The sequence below is a fragment of the Mus caroli genome, unplaced genomic scaffold (genome assembly GCF_978045245.1).
Source record: "Mus caroli unplaced genomic scaffold, Mus_caroli_1 scaffold_19, whole genome shotgun sequence".
In the NCBI taxonomy this organism is placed as follows: domain Eukaryota; kingdom Metazoa; phylum Chordata; class Mammalia; order Rodentia; family Muridae; genus Mus; species Mus caroli.
In genome coordinates this window covers 74,421,257-74,439,795 of record NW_028227274.1, presented here as the reverse complement: position 1 = coordinate 74,439,795, position 18,539 = coordinate 74,421,257, and the positions used below count along the sequence as shown (strand labels likewise).

The 18,539-nt window shown below is 50.2% G+C and overlaps 1 protein-coding gene across 3 annotated transcripts in view; it reads right to left on the bottom strand.

The window, feature by feature from the left end:
• Positions 1-8,644: 8,644 nt before the first annotated feature.
• Zbtb7c (zinc finger and BTB domain containing 7C) overlaps positions 8,645-18,539 on the bottom strand; it is a 328,048-nt gene continuing 318,153 nt past the window's right edge. For all 3 annotated transcript variants that reach the window (XM_085833529.1, XM_085833530.1, XM_021151066.3), the window contains one exon: positions 8,645-11,167. In XM_085833529.1, the coding sequence (XP_085689655.1) occupies positions 10,516-11,167 (652 nt within the window). In that variant the 3' untranslated portion in view covers positions 8,645-10,515. The remainder of the gene's footprint in view (positions 11,168-18,539) is intronic.

Sequence of the window (18,539 nt, the reverse complement as noted above, 5' to 3'; positions counted from 1 at the left end):
TAAATGTGAATGTATATTTATTCCGACTTCTCTGCCAGTACATTACTTTAAAAATCCATATTGGTTTTTTTAGAGATGGACACAGGTGTCTACAGTCTAGTCTAATCAATATTTTAACATTCCCAGGTCATGAGCGTCATGTAGAATACGTATATTCCATTTACCCTCAGATTTGTTTCTCTATTGTTGTATGTCTTAATTCACATTTCAAATCCCATTCAGAATCCTGAGATAGGACTGTTTTACATAGGTGACATTAATTTCTGTTTACCTCAGTGGTGACAATATTTTCTGAAATTTTACCATTTCCCTAGCTTTTTATACCTCAGACTACTTTGTCACCGAGAGACTGCCTCATGTCTCCTCAACATGGCTCTCTAGTGACAACCTTTCTTTGCTCGTGATGTCTGATAGGAATTAATTTCAACATCACTTGCTAACCATCAAACTTTAAGTTGGAGCAGGCAGAGTGGGCACAGGACTGCAATGCCAGTGCCAGGGAGGCTGAGGTAGGAGGATAAAAAATTCTAGGTCAGTCTGTGCTATATGGTGAGATCCTTTCTCAAAAACATGAACACAAACGAACAAAAATATCCTCAAATCTAAGTCGGTTGTCGGGTTTTCCAGCGTTCTAACGATAGTGTTGGTAGCTGACTACTTAATTCTCATTGAGAAGTCTGTTGCCTGTATTACTGTTGCTTCTTTGTTTCTCTCTGGGTGTTTTAGAGACCTGACCTTTGGTGGTCAGCAGTACAGTGGTACCTAGCTCCGGATATGGGTTTGGATGCATTTCCCTTGACCCACTCAGAGTTTCTTACATCCCGATTCGGTTTTGGTGGGCTCTCAGGGCTCACCACTCCTGCCTCTTGCTTGTCTCCTCTTGTACATGCTAAGTCTTTGCAGCACATACTTTAAACATGGTATACTCATCTGTTTAGTAGTATGTGATTTTGCTTCCATACATTTACATGCACGCAGGAGCCCTTGGAGAGCAGACTAGGGCTCCCCGCACAAGTGAAGTTTCAGGCAGTTGTGAGCTGCTGTGTAGATGCTGTGCCAGGCTGAGTGCTCCAAGCCGTCTCTCCAGCGCCTCAGCATATGCTGGCCTTCTGTGTATTGTATTCCTTAGTGTCCGCCCTTTCGCCTTACATTTTCTTCTCTGTGTTTTCCAGTTCGTTAATCTTCTTTTAGTGGAATCTGCTGCTCATCGCATCTACCAAAATCTTAATTCCTTATACTGTTAGTTACCGGTGGAACGTGGACTCTTCCTCTAGTGAGCCCAAGTTTCTGCCAAGATTCTCTGCTTCATTGAATTCCAAGAATATAGTAATATATTAGTCATGATCACCCTAAAGTCTGTTTCTTGTCATTTCCAAACTTGGATTCTGTGTGTTTGTTTTCCCATTATTCCTTTTATTACCTTTAAAACACATTTTATTGCACCTATGTAAAGTTTACAGTGTGACACAATTGAACCCTTCCTTTCACATAGCTGCTGGCTTTATTTCGAGACTCTAATGTCCAGGTATATGCTTGCTCCTTGCCTCTTGCCTCTGGGGACTCTGGGGCCTGCTGATAGGAAGCTCTGCTCCACTTCTTGGTGTTGGCAAACTACTCACCATTCTCTGCTTTACCTTTCTGGCCTTACTTTTGAATTATGCCCCACAAATTCCTCCTACTCCAATTGCTTTCTGATGCCCTAAACAGATTTTTAAAAATATAATTTTTTTTTCTAGGTTTTCTAAATATTGTTTCAGTGGACATTAGGTCTGAGGTGACTTAGCCATCATTGGAAGTTGATTCTCTGGTTAAGTGATAGAAACAGGTCAGAGGCTGGGGGTGGACAGAGGTAGATTGTGTATAACCTTCAAAGATTCCTGGATGCTAAAAACCAGACTCTTGCTTTTCTCCCGTGTTCCCAGGTACTTGCAGACAGGCATAAGAATAGCTCTAGTTTCTCTTCTGCGAGTGACTGGATTCTCTGGCTATTTCTTACTTCTGTCTCTCTTGCTTTCCACCTGGACCACAGGTTTTCCTGATCTTTGCTTTCAGCCTCACTGTAAGGTGGCCTGGTGTCTGAAGGACACAGCACCCAGAGATACAGCATCCTCACCTTCTGGGTGTTTTGAGGCCCAGTCTGAGAGCATCACGGTCTCTGGAAACTGGATGACATCAAAAATACCTGTAGAGAAGCCCCTTTGGTGTGAAATACTGTGAGGGTCTGTGTTTTTAGTTCAAGGTGGTAGGAAACCTAGCATTGGAACACATCCGTGCACTGCTTGGTAAAGCAGCACAAGGCGGTGTCGTCAGGAGGTGATGTGAACCAGGATTTCTCAACAGTGTTGACGATATCCTGCCCCTTGGATAGCCTCAATCCTGAAGAGGAAAAGCAGCGGTCTTCGGTTAGGACAGGAGGCCTCTGTCAGATGCTGCTTGGAGCAGACAATCTTTAAATAAGTCCCCTGCCCACTTTTCTTATGGGAGTGGAAAGAAGTTTTGAGGCTCCTCCCATGAACCTTATTCTCCAGGCGATAAAGCTCAGGTTCAGAGGAAGGTGATTTTCTCAGGGTTGCCCAGAGAATCGATGCTGGGAGAGGCTGGGAAACCTACCTCCGACTAATTGTGTGCCCCATCAGGCTATCTTTAGCAGTTCTTTAAAAAAAAAATTTTTTTAAAGGATGGAGCTTAATAAAGGAAACTTTCCAAATCCCCAAATTACAAATAAAATCTTTGAAAGGCAAAAACCATACCGACGGTTAGACATTGTCCCTGGGGTCCAATGCCACCGGGGCGTCTTCCTTGTGACAATGACAGTAAACTGTGGCTTTTTTCAAAGTGTTCTGACTATGGTCAGTGCTGTCCCCTTTCGGCTGATGGGCTGCTAGTACTGGCGCCTGCCTCCTACACACACACACACACACACACACACTCTCACACACACACACACAGATCCCACCTCCCCACCTCCCACTCACACAGTAGCCAGCCATGACATCACCCAGTCTTGCTGATACAATGTTTCTTTCAGCCACCACCTGTTTTCTGAGCCCTGTGAGATCTGACTTCCTGCCCAGCTTCAGTGTTCTTTAAAGAACTCCCCCTGCCCCCTTTCAGTCAAGGACCCTCTACGTAGCTCAGGCTAGCCTGGATTTGGCCAGCCTCCATCCTTAGTTTCCTTGGTGCTTTACAGGTGAGTGCTATGACACCCGAAAATATATCCCCCCTTCTTCTTCCAATTGATCTGCCTTTCTTGTACCTAAGAACCTTGACTAATAGGAGCTACAGAGGAGAGACAGTGAGCCCCATAGGTTCCCAAACCCCACATGCAACGCTGTGTGGGACTCTTTGTTACATATGTCTCACTACAAAGATCAGATGATCTTTGATGTCCAAATAAAGAAAAAAATGGAGGCTTTAATAATTAAATTTAGGGGAAAAAACCCCTTTAAGGTTCAGAACATCTTATTTCTAAATGGTTATCCAGTGAAACCTGTAGAAACCTGTCTGTGGAGCCCTCTTCTGCCATCTGCTCCCTGCAAGTGACCAACACCCACTCAGGCAAGGATTCCACTAGCCAAGATCTGCTTTCAGGCAAGGGGATGTTGGAAGCAGACCACAGTGGTGCAAGGGATGAGCTAGAGGTATACCCTACTCATGTCATTTTCTTCCACAAGGACGCTGGCTTGTTTGTGGAGACACAAGTGTGATGCCACACCCTGTGAACTCAGCCTGAGGGGATACGGCAGAACTGGAGGTCCCTGTGTGGGGGCTTGGGAACAACTCAGCATTCAAGTATCTGGTACTAGGAGGGTACTGCCACCTGTGCATGCTGCCTCTGCATCCCTCTTCATTGCTGATCCTTTGAGCAGCTGGGAACAGTGACTGTTGCATGTGGGAGGACTTGGTACAAGAAGTGATGCAGGCCTGCACCTGTAGTCACTGTAACACATATGTATATCCATCCAGGCATGGCGCCCTACTAGTGTGGAGGTGGTACGCAGCAACACAACTGATCCTGGCAGCCCTGCCGGCCTGACCCTCTGACCCTGTGGAAATCCTGCCAGAGATTTAATTTCCTCTAATGAATGCTGTTTATAGATAGGATGGTATTGGGCCAGGAGTCCCAAGTAACAGAAATGAAGCTAAGCATCCTTTCTGCCTCCAGATGGCATTGAAGGTGACCATTGGAGGTGCATTCACTCAAGACACCCAGGGTATCCTGACAGTCATTTCTTGCTTCACTTGGTAATTTTTAGACAAACACAAGTCTGATTCAATTGGACTTCCTTCCTCATTCCAGAAACCCACTGGCTTGTCCTTTCGATTTTGTCTTCTGGGTCAGAGCTTCTGGCTAAAGACTGGAGCTACATGGATGGGGAATGCCAGGTATGAATATCCCAGCGGGGTGATCTATGAGCAAAATGGCTGTGCTCACTCCCTTCATCCACTCTGTGTCCTCCATTGTTACAAGCAAGGTGTGGCTTCTCTTGTGTGCTAGCTGGATTTTGTCAAATTGACACTATCCTAAACATATCTGGGAATAGGTCATCAAAAACCGAGAAAACACCTTCATAAGATGGCAGTGTAGACAAGCCTATTTTCTTGATTCATGATTTGATGTGGTAGGGTAGGGTCTTTCTCACTGTGGGCACTGTCATCCCAGGGCAGGTGGTCCTAGGTTATGAGCTAAGCCACAGGGAGCAAGCCAGTAAGCAGTGCTCCTGTATGGTTCCTGCATGGCTTCTCTCAGTGATGGACTGTGACCTGAAAGCATAGGTGAAGTGAATCCCTTCACCACAGCAACAGAAATCTAACCAGGGGCCGAAGAGATGGCTCAGTGGTTAAGAGCACTGACTGCTCATCTGGAGGTCCTGAGTTCAAATCCCAGCAACCACATGGTGACTCACAACCATCTGTAATGGGATCAGACACCCTCTTTTGGTGTGACTGAAGACAGCTACAGTGTACTTATGAATAATAAATAGATATATCTGTAAGAAATCTAACTAGGACATTTGATGATCCAGTGTGTGTGTGTGTGTGTGTGTGTGTGTGTGTGTGAGTGTATATGTATGGGGGTTGAGTTTTGTGCAAGACTGGTTTTTTTTTTTTTTTGGACAGGGTTTCTCTGTATAGTCCCGGCTGCCCTGGAACTCACTCTGTAGACCAGGCTGGCCTCGAACTCAGAAATTTACCTGCCGCTGCCTCCCAAGTGCTGGAATTAAAAGTGTGCGCCACCACGCCCGGCCCCTGGCTGTTGTTGAAATGATCAGTTGCCAGGTTTTTGTTTTTATTATTCATTTATTCATTCATTTATTTATTTAGTTAGTTATTTATTGGCTTTTTAAAAAAAAAAGATGTTTTTGATGTCCTGTTTTGGCCAGAACCGTTTTGAGCTAATTTTTTGGTTTAGATCAGTGGGCACTCTGGCTCCTGGCAGCCCCTGCCTCAGGGTATAGACATGAGGAAAAGGAGCGCGGTTTTACCAGGGAGCCCTTCCATCCTTGTAGAGAAATTGGGTTATTGAGTGGTCTTCAGCACCCTCTGAACGCTGAAGGACCAAAACTCCCTCTGTTTTCACCTGTGAGCTCGAGCAGCGCAGGCAAAAGCCGGCAGGGGGAGCTAGAGAGCTATGCTGGCGTCTGTGCCTCCAGCTTTCTCTTCGTGCCACTTCGTGGGAGCAGTCTCAGCAGAGAGGGGCCTGGAGCAGAGGGGAGGCGAGCATGGGGAGCAGGAGTTGGGTATCAGTGATCACTAAACTTCACTGAAGAACCGTTCCAGGATATCCCTGTTTCTACTGCTCAGCGAGCAACGGGTGCAAACTGTCCGTAGACACGCTCTTGGCTAAGGAATATGCATGTGGCTGCGAAACCTCCTGCTCAGCTCTTGCATTCTTCATAGAGCCCTTGCTCTACCCGACCCCTACTTGGCCCCTAGAGTGCCCCTACCTGCTCTATAGCGGACTGAGAGGACCACCAGGAGGAAAGCAGGCCAAAGGGAAGGAGAGGATGGTGAAAGCCCTGGGGACAGCCGGAGACCAAGGCGATAGCACTAGCATGTGGGCCCCGTCACCTTGTCACTCACTTTTCTCCAGCACCAACTTTGGCACCAGTAGAGCGGAAGGATGTCCCAGCTGTTCTGGACCAAGGTGGCTTTGTGAAATGGTCCCTATGTTTCTTCTGCATGCATACAGCGGTGGCAGCTGTCCTTCCTGAGTGATGTGATATCACAGTTCACAAACCGGATGGAAGAGACAGAAAGGAAACCGACCCTTTCTCCTCCCCTGCTGAGATCTCCACCCCAGCATCCCTAAAAGGCTTGGTACCAGGTTCAGAGCGTGCACCTCACGTGCTTCTCAGGGTAACTCCAATGTTAGGAAGTTAACTTCTGTTTAGACACCTGGTCTCTTTTCCACTGGCTCAAGCTGGCCAAACTCTTGGCTAAGCCCTCCCCCATCCATCACAGCCCCAGGGTCTTCTTTAAACGTTCTTTTCCGGCTTAAGGTGAGGGATCCTTCTCTTGCCCTCAGAGGCCTCCTTAAGGTGAGGGATCCTTCTCTTGCCCTCAGAGGCCTCCTTCTGCTCTCTTTCCTCCCTGGAGACCTTGGTGGCTAGCTCCCGTGGCACGATGAGGGCTGAAGGCGCAGCCTGAGCCTGGCGGAGCTCTGTGCAGTTCTCACATGGTCAGGCTAGATTTCCAGGAGGAAGTCATGGAACAGTCAGAGGTTGGGGCTTGCTAGTCTCTAATCCCTATTTCTCCCCCATCATGATTTATATCCTTTAGTAGACAACTCAACCAATAGGACCGAACAATCCCAGCATGCCTGAACTCCTGGGAACATGTAGTCTATGCTCCTGCCCTCAGCTGGGGACTGATCTCCCAACACTGCATGGTAGCCAAGGGCTATTTTGATGTCACTAGGAGACTGTGAAGAAGTAAGCCATTTGGCAAATAGTCTGGACAGTATTTATGCTGAGATAAATGTATACATGTGTCAGAGTGTAGAGGTGTGAATTGTAAGCAATACTGGATGACTTCAGAGGCCCCTCTGCCCTTACAGGAAGCGTGTGTCAGGCTAACTCTTGCTTTCTGTCTCCTGTCAGGAAGGCTGGATTGGAGTGGGCCCTCTGTTGAGGCTATACAGGCAGAGAACTTAGGAATGTTCTCTATTTCAAGAGTTTTGAAGGTGAGAACCAGACTGGGGAAGTGGTTAGTCTGAGAACACACAGCTCAGAGGAGACAGAGTTCAAATCTCTGACTGGATTTTTACCCCATCTGGATTCTTTCCCCTGTACTGAGAATTGCTACGTAGAAAGGGTTTATCGCTTCCACAAAGGGTTGAAGAGTGGAGAAGGGGTCTGGGTTAACCCTCAGTTTGCCCACAGTGCAGCTCAACACCTTTACTGCGAGAATCTGAGCTCCAGGTCTGTGGTCTACACAGGGGAGACCTCATTCAGAGCTACGGGTATTTCCTTCTTTCTAACAGGATCAGCCTGGTTGGAAGAGACTTGGGTGAAAGGAAGGGGAGGAGCCTGGTTCCTCAGCAGGGTGTGGCATGGTAGCAAGGCTACTGGGCCCCAGCCAGGGAACTGGCAGGACCAGATGTACTGACTGCCCCAGCCAGCATTCTCAGGACTGTCCTTGTCACATGTACCAGGCTGCATCTGCACAAGCTCTGTGTACACGTGTGCACATGCTGTGTGCACACGAGATACCATGAAGACTTGAGTTCTGGCCCTCCTCTCCACCCTAGCCCTTGAAATGAGGATGGAAAGTGGAAAGCCAGTCTGAGCCATGGCAGTAGACAAACAGAGCTCACTTTTGCTCAAAAGCCTTCAGATATGAGGCTGAAACAAGAGGGTGGTGAGTTCAAGGCTAGCCTGGGATACGTAGTGAGTCCATGCTACAAAAAAATAAAACTAAGTCCCCCACTATCCTTCAAGCAATTAGAGCCAAACATCTTGGGCTGGAGGGATGGCCTAGCAGTTAGTCCAGAGGACCTGCATTTGATTCTGAATATCCACATGGCAGCTCACAACCATTTTTAACTCTAGTGCCCTATTCTGGCCTCCTTGGGCACTAGACATGCACACAGTACACAGACATAGGTGTAGGCAAACCTGTAGAAATAATAATAATAATTAATAATAGAGTCAAAGGTTTGTGCTTTGTAAAGGTGTCTTTGACATTAAAATTTCTGTGCCCAGCGGTGACAACTGTAAGCAGGGAACTTCTATAGCTGGGCTTGTTGCTGTCCTGTGAGCTTTTAGGAGTCACACAGAAGGCCACTCTCAATATCATTTAATCAAGTCAGTTGATATTGTTTAATAAATAGGCCAGAAAATTATCTGAGCATTTCTGGGCAGGATGCAGCGTGCGACCAAAGTTATGGAAGATTGTCCCTTGAATCACTAAGGCAAACTTCATTGTGTGTCATTTTTACATAGAGGCGTCACATAAAAAGTTTTATAAATAGAAAAAATTCCAAAGGTCTCCCACAGACAGACAGGGAAGTCAGGAACATAAACAAAACAAAATAATAATAATAAAAAAAACCCCACAGCCGCCCCTCCACATCCCCTCCCCCCAACCATTTGTTTCAAGTGCTTGATCATACAGTACTCAGCATCTTTGGATATTTTACAATGTACAATTCCAAACGGCAGCCCAGGAAAGAGAAAAAAAAAATAACAAACGACAAAAAGAACTAGCCAGTCATCTGAAAAAGTGAGTTTATAAGAAGTCATTACCTTTACAAAATAAAAACAGAAGCCTGACACCGGATGCCCTCCCCTGGGTCCCTCTGTTGGTTCTGAGTCTGGTGCAGCTATAGCCGCTTGGCTGCTGGGGTAAAGTGTGCATATTGGCGACTGTCTGGACTGCAGACAGGAATTTAAGAGGCAGCTGCCCAGCAGGTGACTGATGAGGACAGGAGATCTGAGGAAGATCCTCCCTGGTGGACTGTCATCTGGTGGCACTGGCAGGCAGGGACTCCCTTGGGAGCTTCAGGAGGGATAGCGTCTACTGTCTTCTCTGGCAGTTTTGCGTTTGTGTTTGCACATGAAGAAGCCAAGGCAGTTGATCTAGGAAGAGCTGAGTCTCGTGGACCCACACAGCTTGGGGCTCTGAGACTCCAGGCCCAGGCCTTGCAAGCAGGTGGATTCTTCTTCCTGGGATCTCAAGAAACTAAATACAAATTCAAGAAAGCATGGGCCAGCAAAGCTCCCAACCCAGAACCAGCCCGAGTGTGACTTGCAACACAGCCCATCACAACCCAAATGAGTCTACCCCCTTCCACGGGAGACCTTTGGTCAAATATGGAAAAGGGGGATCAGGGGCTCAAACCCTGTAGAAGGGTGTCACCTGCAAAGCCCAGGCCTGGAGAAACCTCAACTCAAGGAGCAAAGAGCTGAGGCCTGGATGACTAGGTTCTGTGACATTTGGAGGGGTGGAGGTAGGGGGAGTCAGGCAGGTGGTGGCTGTTAGCCCCATCCATCCCTCAAGTGTTAGCAAAAGGGTGAGCCAATGCTGACTCTCCTTTTCAGAGGATATCTAGATATGGCAGTGGCCTGCCAGAAATGAGGCAGAATTTGAGATTCTTGGAGCTACCTGTGGGGATTTGAAAGCCATGAAGCCTAGCCTATCTTTCTCTGACCCTGTCCTTCCTGTTTAGTTCAGCCGCATGTCTCACGGAAGCTAACATGCTGACGTCCACATGGAGGCGATGAAACCCACTCCAGCAAGAGAGACAGTCTCCCCAGTAACTCTGGGGGTGCTAAACTTCTACCTTCCAGGGGACTCTTGTCCTAGGAATGGGTGTGAATAGGTATGAAGTGTGGGGAGGGGAGTGTAAGTTACCACCCCTTTCACAGCAGGGTGACTCTGAGGCACAGAGGGTTGACCCTCTTAAGGTCACAGGTCAAGCAGGATATAAAATGGGCTTGCTCCATGCCAGCTCCTGGCTGCTGGAGGCCTTTCTGCCTAGTGGGGATGGTCTCTCCCAATGGCCCGGAAGCATCACTCAATTGAATCCGGGACCTCTGAGCTTAAACCTGACTCCGAAAGGCAGTGTTGGGAGGGACTCCCCCATAGGCTCAAATGGCTCAACCAAGCAAGGTGCCTGGCCAGGACACAGTCCTCATGCTAGCTCCTCCCGGCCAGCTCGGCAGAATGCTCCCTCCTCACAGCCCAGTACCACTGCAATGTGCTCCTGGCACCAGTGCGGAACCTTCAGAGACTTGGCACCACGTGTATTTCTATGTGAACCAGAGGCAGCCAGGGAGAGGTGGGGGTTCCAAACCCTCAGGGAAGAGATGTCTAGCTCAGACACCCACAAAAAGGAGATGCTGCCCCTCGAAGGCCAGGAGAATTGCATCTCAGCTAAAATGTATATATATATTTTTCATTTTCCCTTTGTGTTTGCAAACTAGAAAGTTCGGGCCCACTGGATAGGGGCAGGGTAGGCCTTAGAGGGACTTAAGACAGGGTTTGGGTTTAGGGTGGACCAGGGCCAGCCTAGTTGTTGGCTTCAGACATGGAGGCCACGTGGTTGAGGCCAGTGAGACCAGGGAGGCCAGCCAGACCTGCCGCCCAGGGGTCGGGCAATGGGAAGTAGGGCCGAGTGGCGGCCACGTTCTCTGCCAGCGCCAGGGCCAGGAGGTCACCCGCATTCCTCTCGGCCTCGAGCTGCGCCCGTCCAAACAGCTTCATCTGCGTCTCCTCAAACTGCCGTTCCAGCTCCTGCAGGCTCAGGGTGCCCTTGGGGGAAGCTAGGAAGTGCTTAGCGGGGCTGGGGCCCGGGAGGCACACGGCTGTGCCGCCCAGGTGGCCACCCACGTCGCCCAGCGCGGGTGGCATCACGAAGGCCGCCTTGTCGGTGGAGGGGCCACCGGGCCCGAAGAGCAGGCTGGCGGCCCTCCAGGCGGCGGGCTTGCGACCACGCCGGGGTCGCGCCATGCGGCAGCTCTGCCGCTTGATGTGGCGGTGCAGGTGGTCGGAGCGCGTGAAGCTCTTGTAGCAGAACTCGCATTGGTAGGGCCGCACGCCAGTGTGGATGCGCATGTGGTTCTTGAGGTCATAGTTGTGCACGAACTTGGCGTTGCAGTGAATGCACAAGTAGGGCCGCTCCCCCGTGTGCTTCCGCATGTGGATCTTCAGCTTGTCCTGCCTGCAACACAGAAGCCAGGGTTTAGTCCCCGTGTGGAGCACAGACACCCATTCTTCACACTCACTCTTCACACCCACTTCAGAACCCGCTTCTTGCATCCAGGGTGCCAACCCATGAGTCATCCTAAAACCGACCTTCAACTTCTACCCAAAATCTGCCTCGCTTGAGGATTAAAGCGGGAAGGAACAGTGTCCTGAAAGACACCGCACAACAGATGAGAGTCTCCTACTGATTACTGGTGGGGTCCATCTCACATTCTGGAAGGCAGTATTGGTGGAGAGATAGGTCAGCGCTCTGGTGTCAGCTCCTGAAGCAGGAGCCCTTTGATCTCTGGTCTTGCTCATCCTAAGTCCCCAGTCCCACACCAGTCCCTGTCCTCAGCACTCATGAGACTCCAGAGGCTTGGCACACCTTGCTGAGATCTCCTCCCTTGGGGTGGTGTCTTACTTAAGCCCTGGGCTCTGCTCTTTGCAGACTTTTCAGGGCTTATGAAAGAGCCAGGTGCAGGAAGAATGCAGGCTGATCTTGGGCAGAGCTCTGGAGTTAGAGGCATTATTTAGAGACAAGGCAAGGTGGGGGTGGGGCTCCAGCTGCAGGCCCCCCACCCACTTGCTGGGTGACCTTAGGCAAGTTAGGTACACTGTCAAGGCAAAGCTGAAGCCAGCGGCAGACATGATGCCTGTAGTCTAGGGTTTCTAGGGACCCAGGACTTGCTTGAGGGTGGTCCTGGAAGGAAAGATGGTTTTATTTAAAGACTGGGCACCCAGAACACCAGTATAAGGAGCTCTTCAGCCTGGCTGGGGCTTGCGGCTTGGGCTGTAGCATGTCTTCCCAGGATCACTCTTTAGCTTGCCCCGAATGGCTGGAGGCCAGGAGTGCCATGTACTGTCTCCACCACCTCCTCGCAGGTGGGGCTTGTGTGGTACCTCAGCTATAATTCCAGGTTGGGCTTTGAGGTCAGAGCAGATGTGGAACCCAAGGATCCTCCCTAAAATGTCCAGATTTAAATCGCCCTCACCATAACCCTGGGCAGCAGGGTGTTTGCTGGCCACTAGAGGTCGCATGGGATCTCATTTAGAAAATAGTTTCCCTGGATGGATGCAAGAAGGGAAAAGACAGTCCTTGTGGGCACTGTCAGGTGTGTGGGTGCACGCCTCCTCCTGTGTGCAGAGCTCCCCTCCTTCCTGTGCTTCCTGGGGCTCCTAGAGCCTGGGCAGTGGGGAGCAGGACCAACAACAGAAGCAGAAGAGACAGGATATGAGGGGCTCTGAGTTTCTCCCCACCAGACTGTACTGGCTGGTTTGGGGTGTCAACTTGACACAGGCTGGAGTTATCACAGAGAAAGGAGCTTCAGTTGAGGAAATGCCTCCATGAGAACCAACTGTAAGGCATTTTCTCAATTAGTGATCAAGGGGGAAAGGCCCGTTGTGGGTGGTGTCATCTCTGGGCTGGTAGTCTTGGGTTCTATAAGAGAGCAGGCTGAGCAAGCCAGGGGAATCAAGCTAGTAAGAAACATTCCTCCATGGCCTCTGCATCAGCTCCTGCTTCCTGACCTGCTTGAGTTCCAGTCCTGACTTCCTTCGGTGATGAGCAGCAGTATGGAAGTGTAAGCCAAATGAACCCTTTCCTCCCCAACTTGCTTCTTGGTCATGGTGTTTGTGCAGGAATAGAAACCCTGACTAAGTCACAGACTTTCCTCGTTTTTACAATCTCCAACCACCTTTGCCTGCACAGTTACCCGTGGTGTCTTCCCAGCCCCCAGCAGCTATGCCCAGTGGCATCTGCAGCCTAGGTGACTGTTTCATGAAGGGGACACAGGGAGCACCTGTCTGGTGGCTTGCTCCTGAGCAAGCAAGACCTGAGACACTTGGGACCTGAACATTCCTCTTCAAGGCAGGTCACCCGAGGGACAGCAGAAATCGAGGCTTAGCATGTCTAAGGTCCTGAGTTCAATTCTCAGCACTGGGGGAAAAAAAAAAACAAATCTAACCCCAAGCCCCAAACCAGAAAACAAGAGTCAGCAGCTCTTCTGGGCTGGTGACCCCATACCTATATGCATATCTCCCACAGTCAGGGAACAAGGCCCTCATTTTTATGCTAGGCCCTCGCTGCATGCTAGGCTGGCAAGGGAGGACATCTGTTTAAAGGTGGCATGGGTGTGCTGTTTCCAGACAAGGGCCTCTGTGTGTACACACAGAACTGTCCCATAACGGTAGGAGCTATGGGACACAGGAGGCAGTAAATGCACATGCAAGGACAGAGAGATCCTGGTGGGTGAGAGGAGGGTCACACAGTAAGGGACAGCCTGCATGCCAGTCATCACAATGCTCACAATGGTCTGAATATCCTTCCTGATCTCTCTGGAACCCACTAAACACCAATCCTTCCAGGCACTGAAGGCAGAGACACGCAGCTCCTAGCTCCCTCACCGCACCTATCTGAATGGACTCTGGGAACTGGAAGCAACGCTTGGTGACCTCAAGTGACACCCTGAGAACAGAGGCCTGGAGGTGGCAGGTGGCTGCGTAAAGGCACACAGCTGGACAAAGGCAGACATTGGTCCAACCCTAGGCCTCTTGATAACCACCTGATGCTCTTTTCAAAATGCCACATCCCACAGCCAGCTGGGGAGCCCGGTGGTCCTTGCTTTGATGACTGGTGACAAACAATGTCAGTTGAGAACTACTCAGTCTGTGTGAACACATTTTTTAAAAAAATATTTTACATTGTGTATATGTGTGTGTATGTGTGTACATATGTATGCACACACATTCATGTATGCCTGGATGATCATTCCTGTGCTATAGTGTGCACGTGGGGGCCAGAGGACAACCTTTGGGGAGTCAGTTCTTGTCTTCCACCACATGGACTCTGGGGTTTAAACTCAATTTTTCAGACTTGGCTTTGGTGGCAAGTGCCTTTCCCCCGCTGTGCTGCTTTGTCACCAAGATGAGTAGTACGTCCCCTCCCTCCCTCGCTGGCTCTGCTATACCCGCCTCATATCTCCTTCTATTTTCCTGCATTGGAGAGCCAGCCTAGTTAGAGCACCATCTCCTTCCAGCCCAGAGGGAGGCTCATGGTAAGAAAGGGTGACTGGGGTCTTATGAGCTTGTTGTAGTGAAAGGCAAGGCCAGGGCCTGAGCCCCAGCCTCTGGGAGGTCCCCAGTCAGTCTGAAGTCTGCCACTACTGTCCACCAGACTTCCTGTGGCTTGATGGTCTTATATGGTTCTTCCTGCCACCAAAGCCGATGACATCTCATGTGCTTATCGAGGTTCTCAGAGCTATTGGGCAGGGGTCACTAGAAAGAAAGGGAAGAAAGCCAGGGCAGACCTTATTAGTGCCTGGGAGAGGGGTTTAGCATCCAGCCTACACCACTGCTAGACAAAGTTGAGGCTGTTTATGAGGGAATCTGCAGAAAATGGTGGTGTCATCGCTCTTGGGAAGCCAGTGCTGTCTCAGGGAAACCAGCTTCTCACCTTGCCTGCCTTCTTGCTGTCTGCTATGTTGAGCCATCTGAATGAGAAGGCGTATAGGGCAGCCGGAGGAAAACCATTTAGCCCTGCTCTCTGGGAGCTCCTAGCCAAAAGGCAGGGAGAGGCATAGGGCAGGGCCTCATGGCCTGTGACCAAGTATTCAATAGAAGGGGAAGGAGGGGACTCAGGTCCTTCTGGTAGCAATGGTTGTCACTGGGGAAGCTAAGTGCTCAGAGATCAGCTGCAGGGTGAAGTTGTGTGACATCCCCAAAGCCAGCGGAGCCTCTTCCCACCTTCCCTCTAGTTCTGAGCTCATCTGAGGTGTCTCCTCTCTAGAGCCTTTGAAGTCCTTCCCTTTGACTCTGATAGCTGAGGGTAGGACCACCTGAAACTGAGAGCTCATAAGGAGGACTAGGAAATAGCAGGGTGTGAGAAGTCCTTCCTCTTGGAGACCCACAGGTCTCCAAAGTAGCAGATAGGAATGGGGGTGGCAGGGATTCTGCTTGGAGAATTCTATCTGGGCAGCGCTATATGTGTCAAGAGGAATGATGTCCCCATGAAGTGTGGCATCTAGACAACACAACTCAGAGCCCATTATCATGGAAGAAGGGCTTCTAACATCCATGGGAAGACTGAGGTAGACCAGAGGCCTAAGTTCTGCCCAGCACTGAGGAGGGAGACAAGGCCCTGTTAGCCCTGGAGCTTAGCTGTAGAGAGAAAGGACTGAGTCCAGAACCTTTCAGCCTTTTTTTTTTTTTTTTTTTTTTTTTTTTTTTTTTTTGGCTTTCAGCACCTTAGCTCAAAGGGAGTCTGGAGGCAGCCACCCTGCTGAAGAGCCTCCACATGGGGAGGAGGGGGAGCAGTAGACTATGGTGGCTGAGGAGCTAAGCCCCAAAGCACATATATATACTCCTGAAAGGGTGTAAGGGAACTTGCTTCAGAGAGGATCACAGAAAAACCTCAACCTGGCAGGTCAAGGCTGGGGCTTCAGGTGGACAGCTTTAGGCTGGATAGGAGAGGATTCTTTTAGGGTAGCCCTGGGGGAGGGCAGTAAGCTAAGGACCAGTGGCTCTGAAGAATGTGAAGGAAAGCCTATCAGTGCACAGTGAGAAAAAGTCCCTGAACGGAGTCTGGATTCCAGCAGCATCTCCTCCGCCCCCTCAGCTCCCCCCACCCCCACCTTGGAGAGCAGCTTCTGAAGCCTGTCTGCTCAAAGGGTCAGGGGGGGTGGAAACCAGGAGAAGTGGGGGTGGTGAGATGGGGGCAGGAATGCAGTTGCTGAGGGAGGCCTAGAGCCCAGATGGCAGTCATCTTGCAAAGGAGGAGGAGGAGGAAGAAAGAGAGGAGGAGTGACCCTGGGGCAGGTAGGGTGGAGCCTGACAGCCAGCAACTCTCTGGGGCTGAGCTGACCTGCAGGGATAGGGGGACTGTATACACAGAGGCCATACAAAGTTGTCTTCAGCAATTTGTGGGGAGGAAACGCTGTGGAATTTCATTCTTCTATACAAAACACCATCGTTTTCCGGACCCAGGGATCTCCCCTGGAGAGTGCTCTAGTGTCTGGAGAAGTAACAGTCTATCTGCAGGGACCGCACAAGTTTAAGATTTTGCTGAGGAAAGGCAGAGCCTATAGGCTGCACTGAATACTCAGAAGGCTGGCTTGGGGAGAACAGAGGGAGGAGCAGGAAGGAAGGGAGAAGGGGGCTTAGGCTTCTAGTAGCTCAGTGTGGGTTCCCTTCCATGCCCCTTCACGTCTCTTCCACTTATCGTGTGGCCTGTGGGCAGAAGGCATGGAGAACAAGCTGGAGGCGAAGGGAGCCAGTAGCTTGTGGAGCCTCCCTCAGTCTGGGCTGTAAACACCGCACCCAGCATCCTCACATGCGTTTCTGTGTGGCATTGGGAAGTCCACACCTGCCATGTCTACCACACAGAGCATCTCCAGGCACAAGCTCCAAGAACTTCTTAGACCACCATCGCCCCAGGCATCTGCCAACTGTGCAGATTCCCCAGCTCCAGCGAGGGCCTGCTAATCCTGAACTACAGCGGGTCTGTTTATTCCTTCAAAGGGTAGGAACGCATGGAGATCTGCTACAACCACAACAGAAAGCAAATGGATGTGGGTCCTGCCTGGAGGAGATTTCAAGGAGAAACTAGAAGCATGCCTGGCAGGATGGGGAATGGGCGGATGATTCCGGAAGAAGGAAAAGACTAGAGGAGACTCTTCCTGGTTTGCATTTCATTAAAAACCTCCAGTTTGGAGAGAAACATGACAACTGGAAGGTTGTTGCCTTGGTCATTCTGTCCGAGGACAGGCACAAGGAGTTACGGCAGAAGGACATGGCTAGGCTGGGGTATCAGCAGCTACACTCCACATTTGGTCTGTCATTAACATCTTCCCCTTAGGGCTGGCCTCTCAGGCCAGAGCAAAGAGCCTGCTGAAGATGAATGAAGCTTAGCTTTCCTTTGGACTCTGGCTCACCCCCCCTGTTACTCCCGGCTTTAGCTAAGCCTTGCCCAGGCATTAGCAGGCCAGCTGGCTCTGTAGAACCAACTGAATTGAGGAGAAGAGAGGACTGGAGTCGGGACTGACCGCGTAACCCAATAGTTATGTTGTTTGTTGGGATGCTATCAGGGACACTCAGGGGAAGGTGAATCTGGAAATTTGGGGTGCAGCTACTGTGTGAGATAACGGGGTATACCACCCCGAGCCAACATCTCCGGGCTGCTCTAGCTATCTGCCAAGTGGGAGGGCACACAACCCGGGTTACATCATCCCTCCAGGCCCTCTGGAAGTATCCAGGCTGTATTCTGTTTGTGGTTCCCATCCCAGAAGTAGCTTGGAAACCCCCAATGTCATCCTGCTGAGCCATTTCAGCAATGCTCCTGTCCCAGTCCCCTGACTGGGTTCTGAAGCCTCTTCTCAGCTACTACAAACAGGGTTTTCCTCAGCTCACTGACAGCAGCCCTCGTCACGCTGGTCGAAATGGGTCTACCTGATGGTCTGGACCAGGCACGGCCACCAAGTGGACATGGTACATGATTCAAAAGCTGAATCCGTCGATGAAGGCCGGAAAATTATGCTTACAGTCAAGAATCAAAGCAGTAAAATTCTAAGAAGCGCTATCAGAATGAATTGGTCTGTTAAGGCAAGTTCTTCGAAGTCCACCATGGCAGTGGAAAAGGACCCCGTTCAGGAAGCCATGACTGCAAGGCAGGCTTGGTCCACATCAGACACACTGAAACTGTGTGAGGCTGCTCATCCGAACTTCCATTGGGAAACCTAGCTGAGAAGACCCACCTTAAAACAAAACAAACAACCCCCCAGAACAACAACAACAACAACAACAACAACACAAACAACCAACCCCCGGGATAACAAGAACAACACAAACAAACAAACAAACAAACAAACAAACAAAGTCTTTGCAAGTGCCCAGCAGAGATGGTTGTGACCCCTATATCCTCCCACCCCGTTGGCTTTGATTATAAAAGTCATGGCACAAAGGTAGGTCCTCAGCACATATTTGTTGGATGGGAGGATGTCTCCTCTGATGCACTGACTTCAGATCTCAAGTTACCCTTCTGGCAATGTGGAGAGGTCAGGAGTAGATGTGGTAAGAGGCCCATCCTGTCAGGAGGAAGGAAAGGACCTACAGGGACCTCTGAAACTTCCTATTCCTAAACTTCCCTGTCACAGAAGGACTGGGATCCCAGTCCCATCTCTGGGATTGTCCAGCTGCTCACAGGAGCAGCCAGCTGGGGATGAGCGGTGTCCAGGAAACACTGGCACCAAGCACAAACAGGGCCTACCTCCACGGGACTTGTCTGGCGCCTTGGTTCTCTCCCCAGCCCAGGCCTGCTCTGACCTGTTTCTATGTTTGGTTCACCCTACTATTGT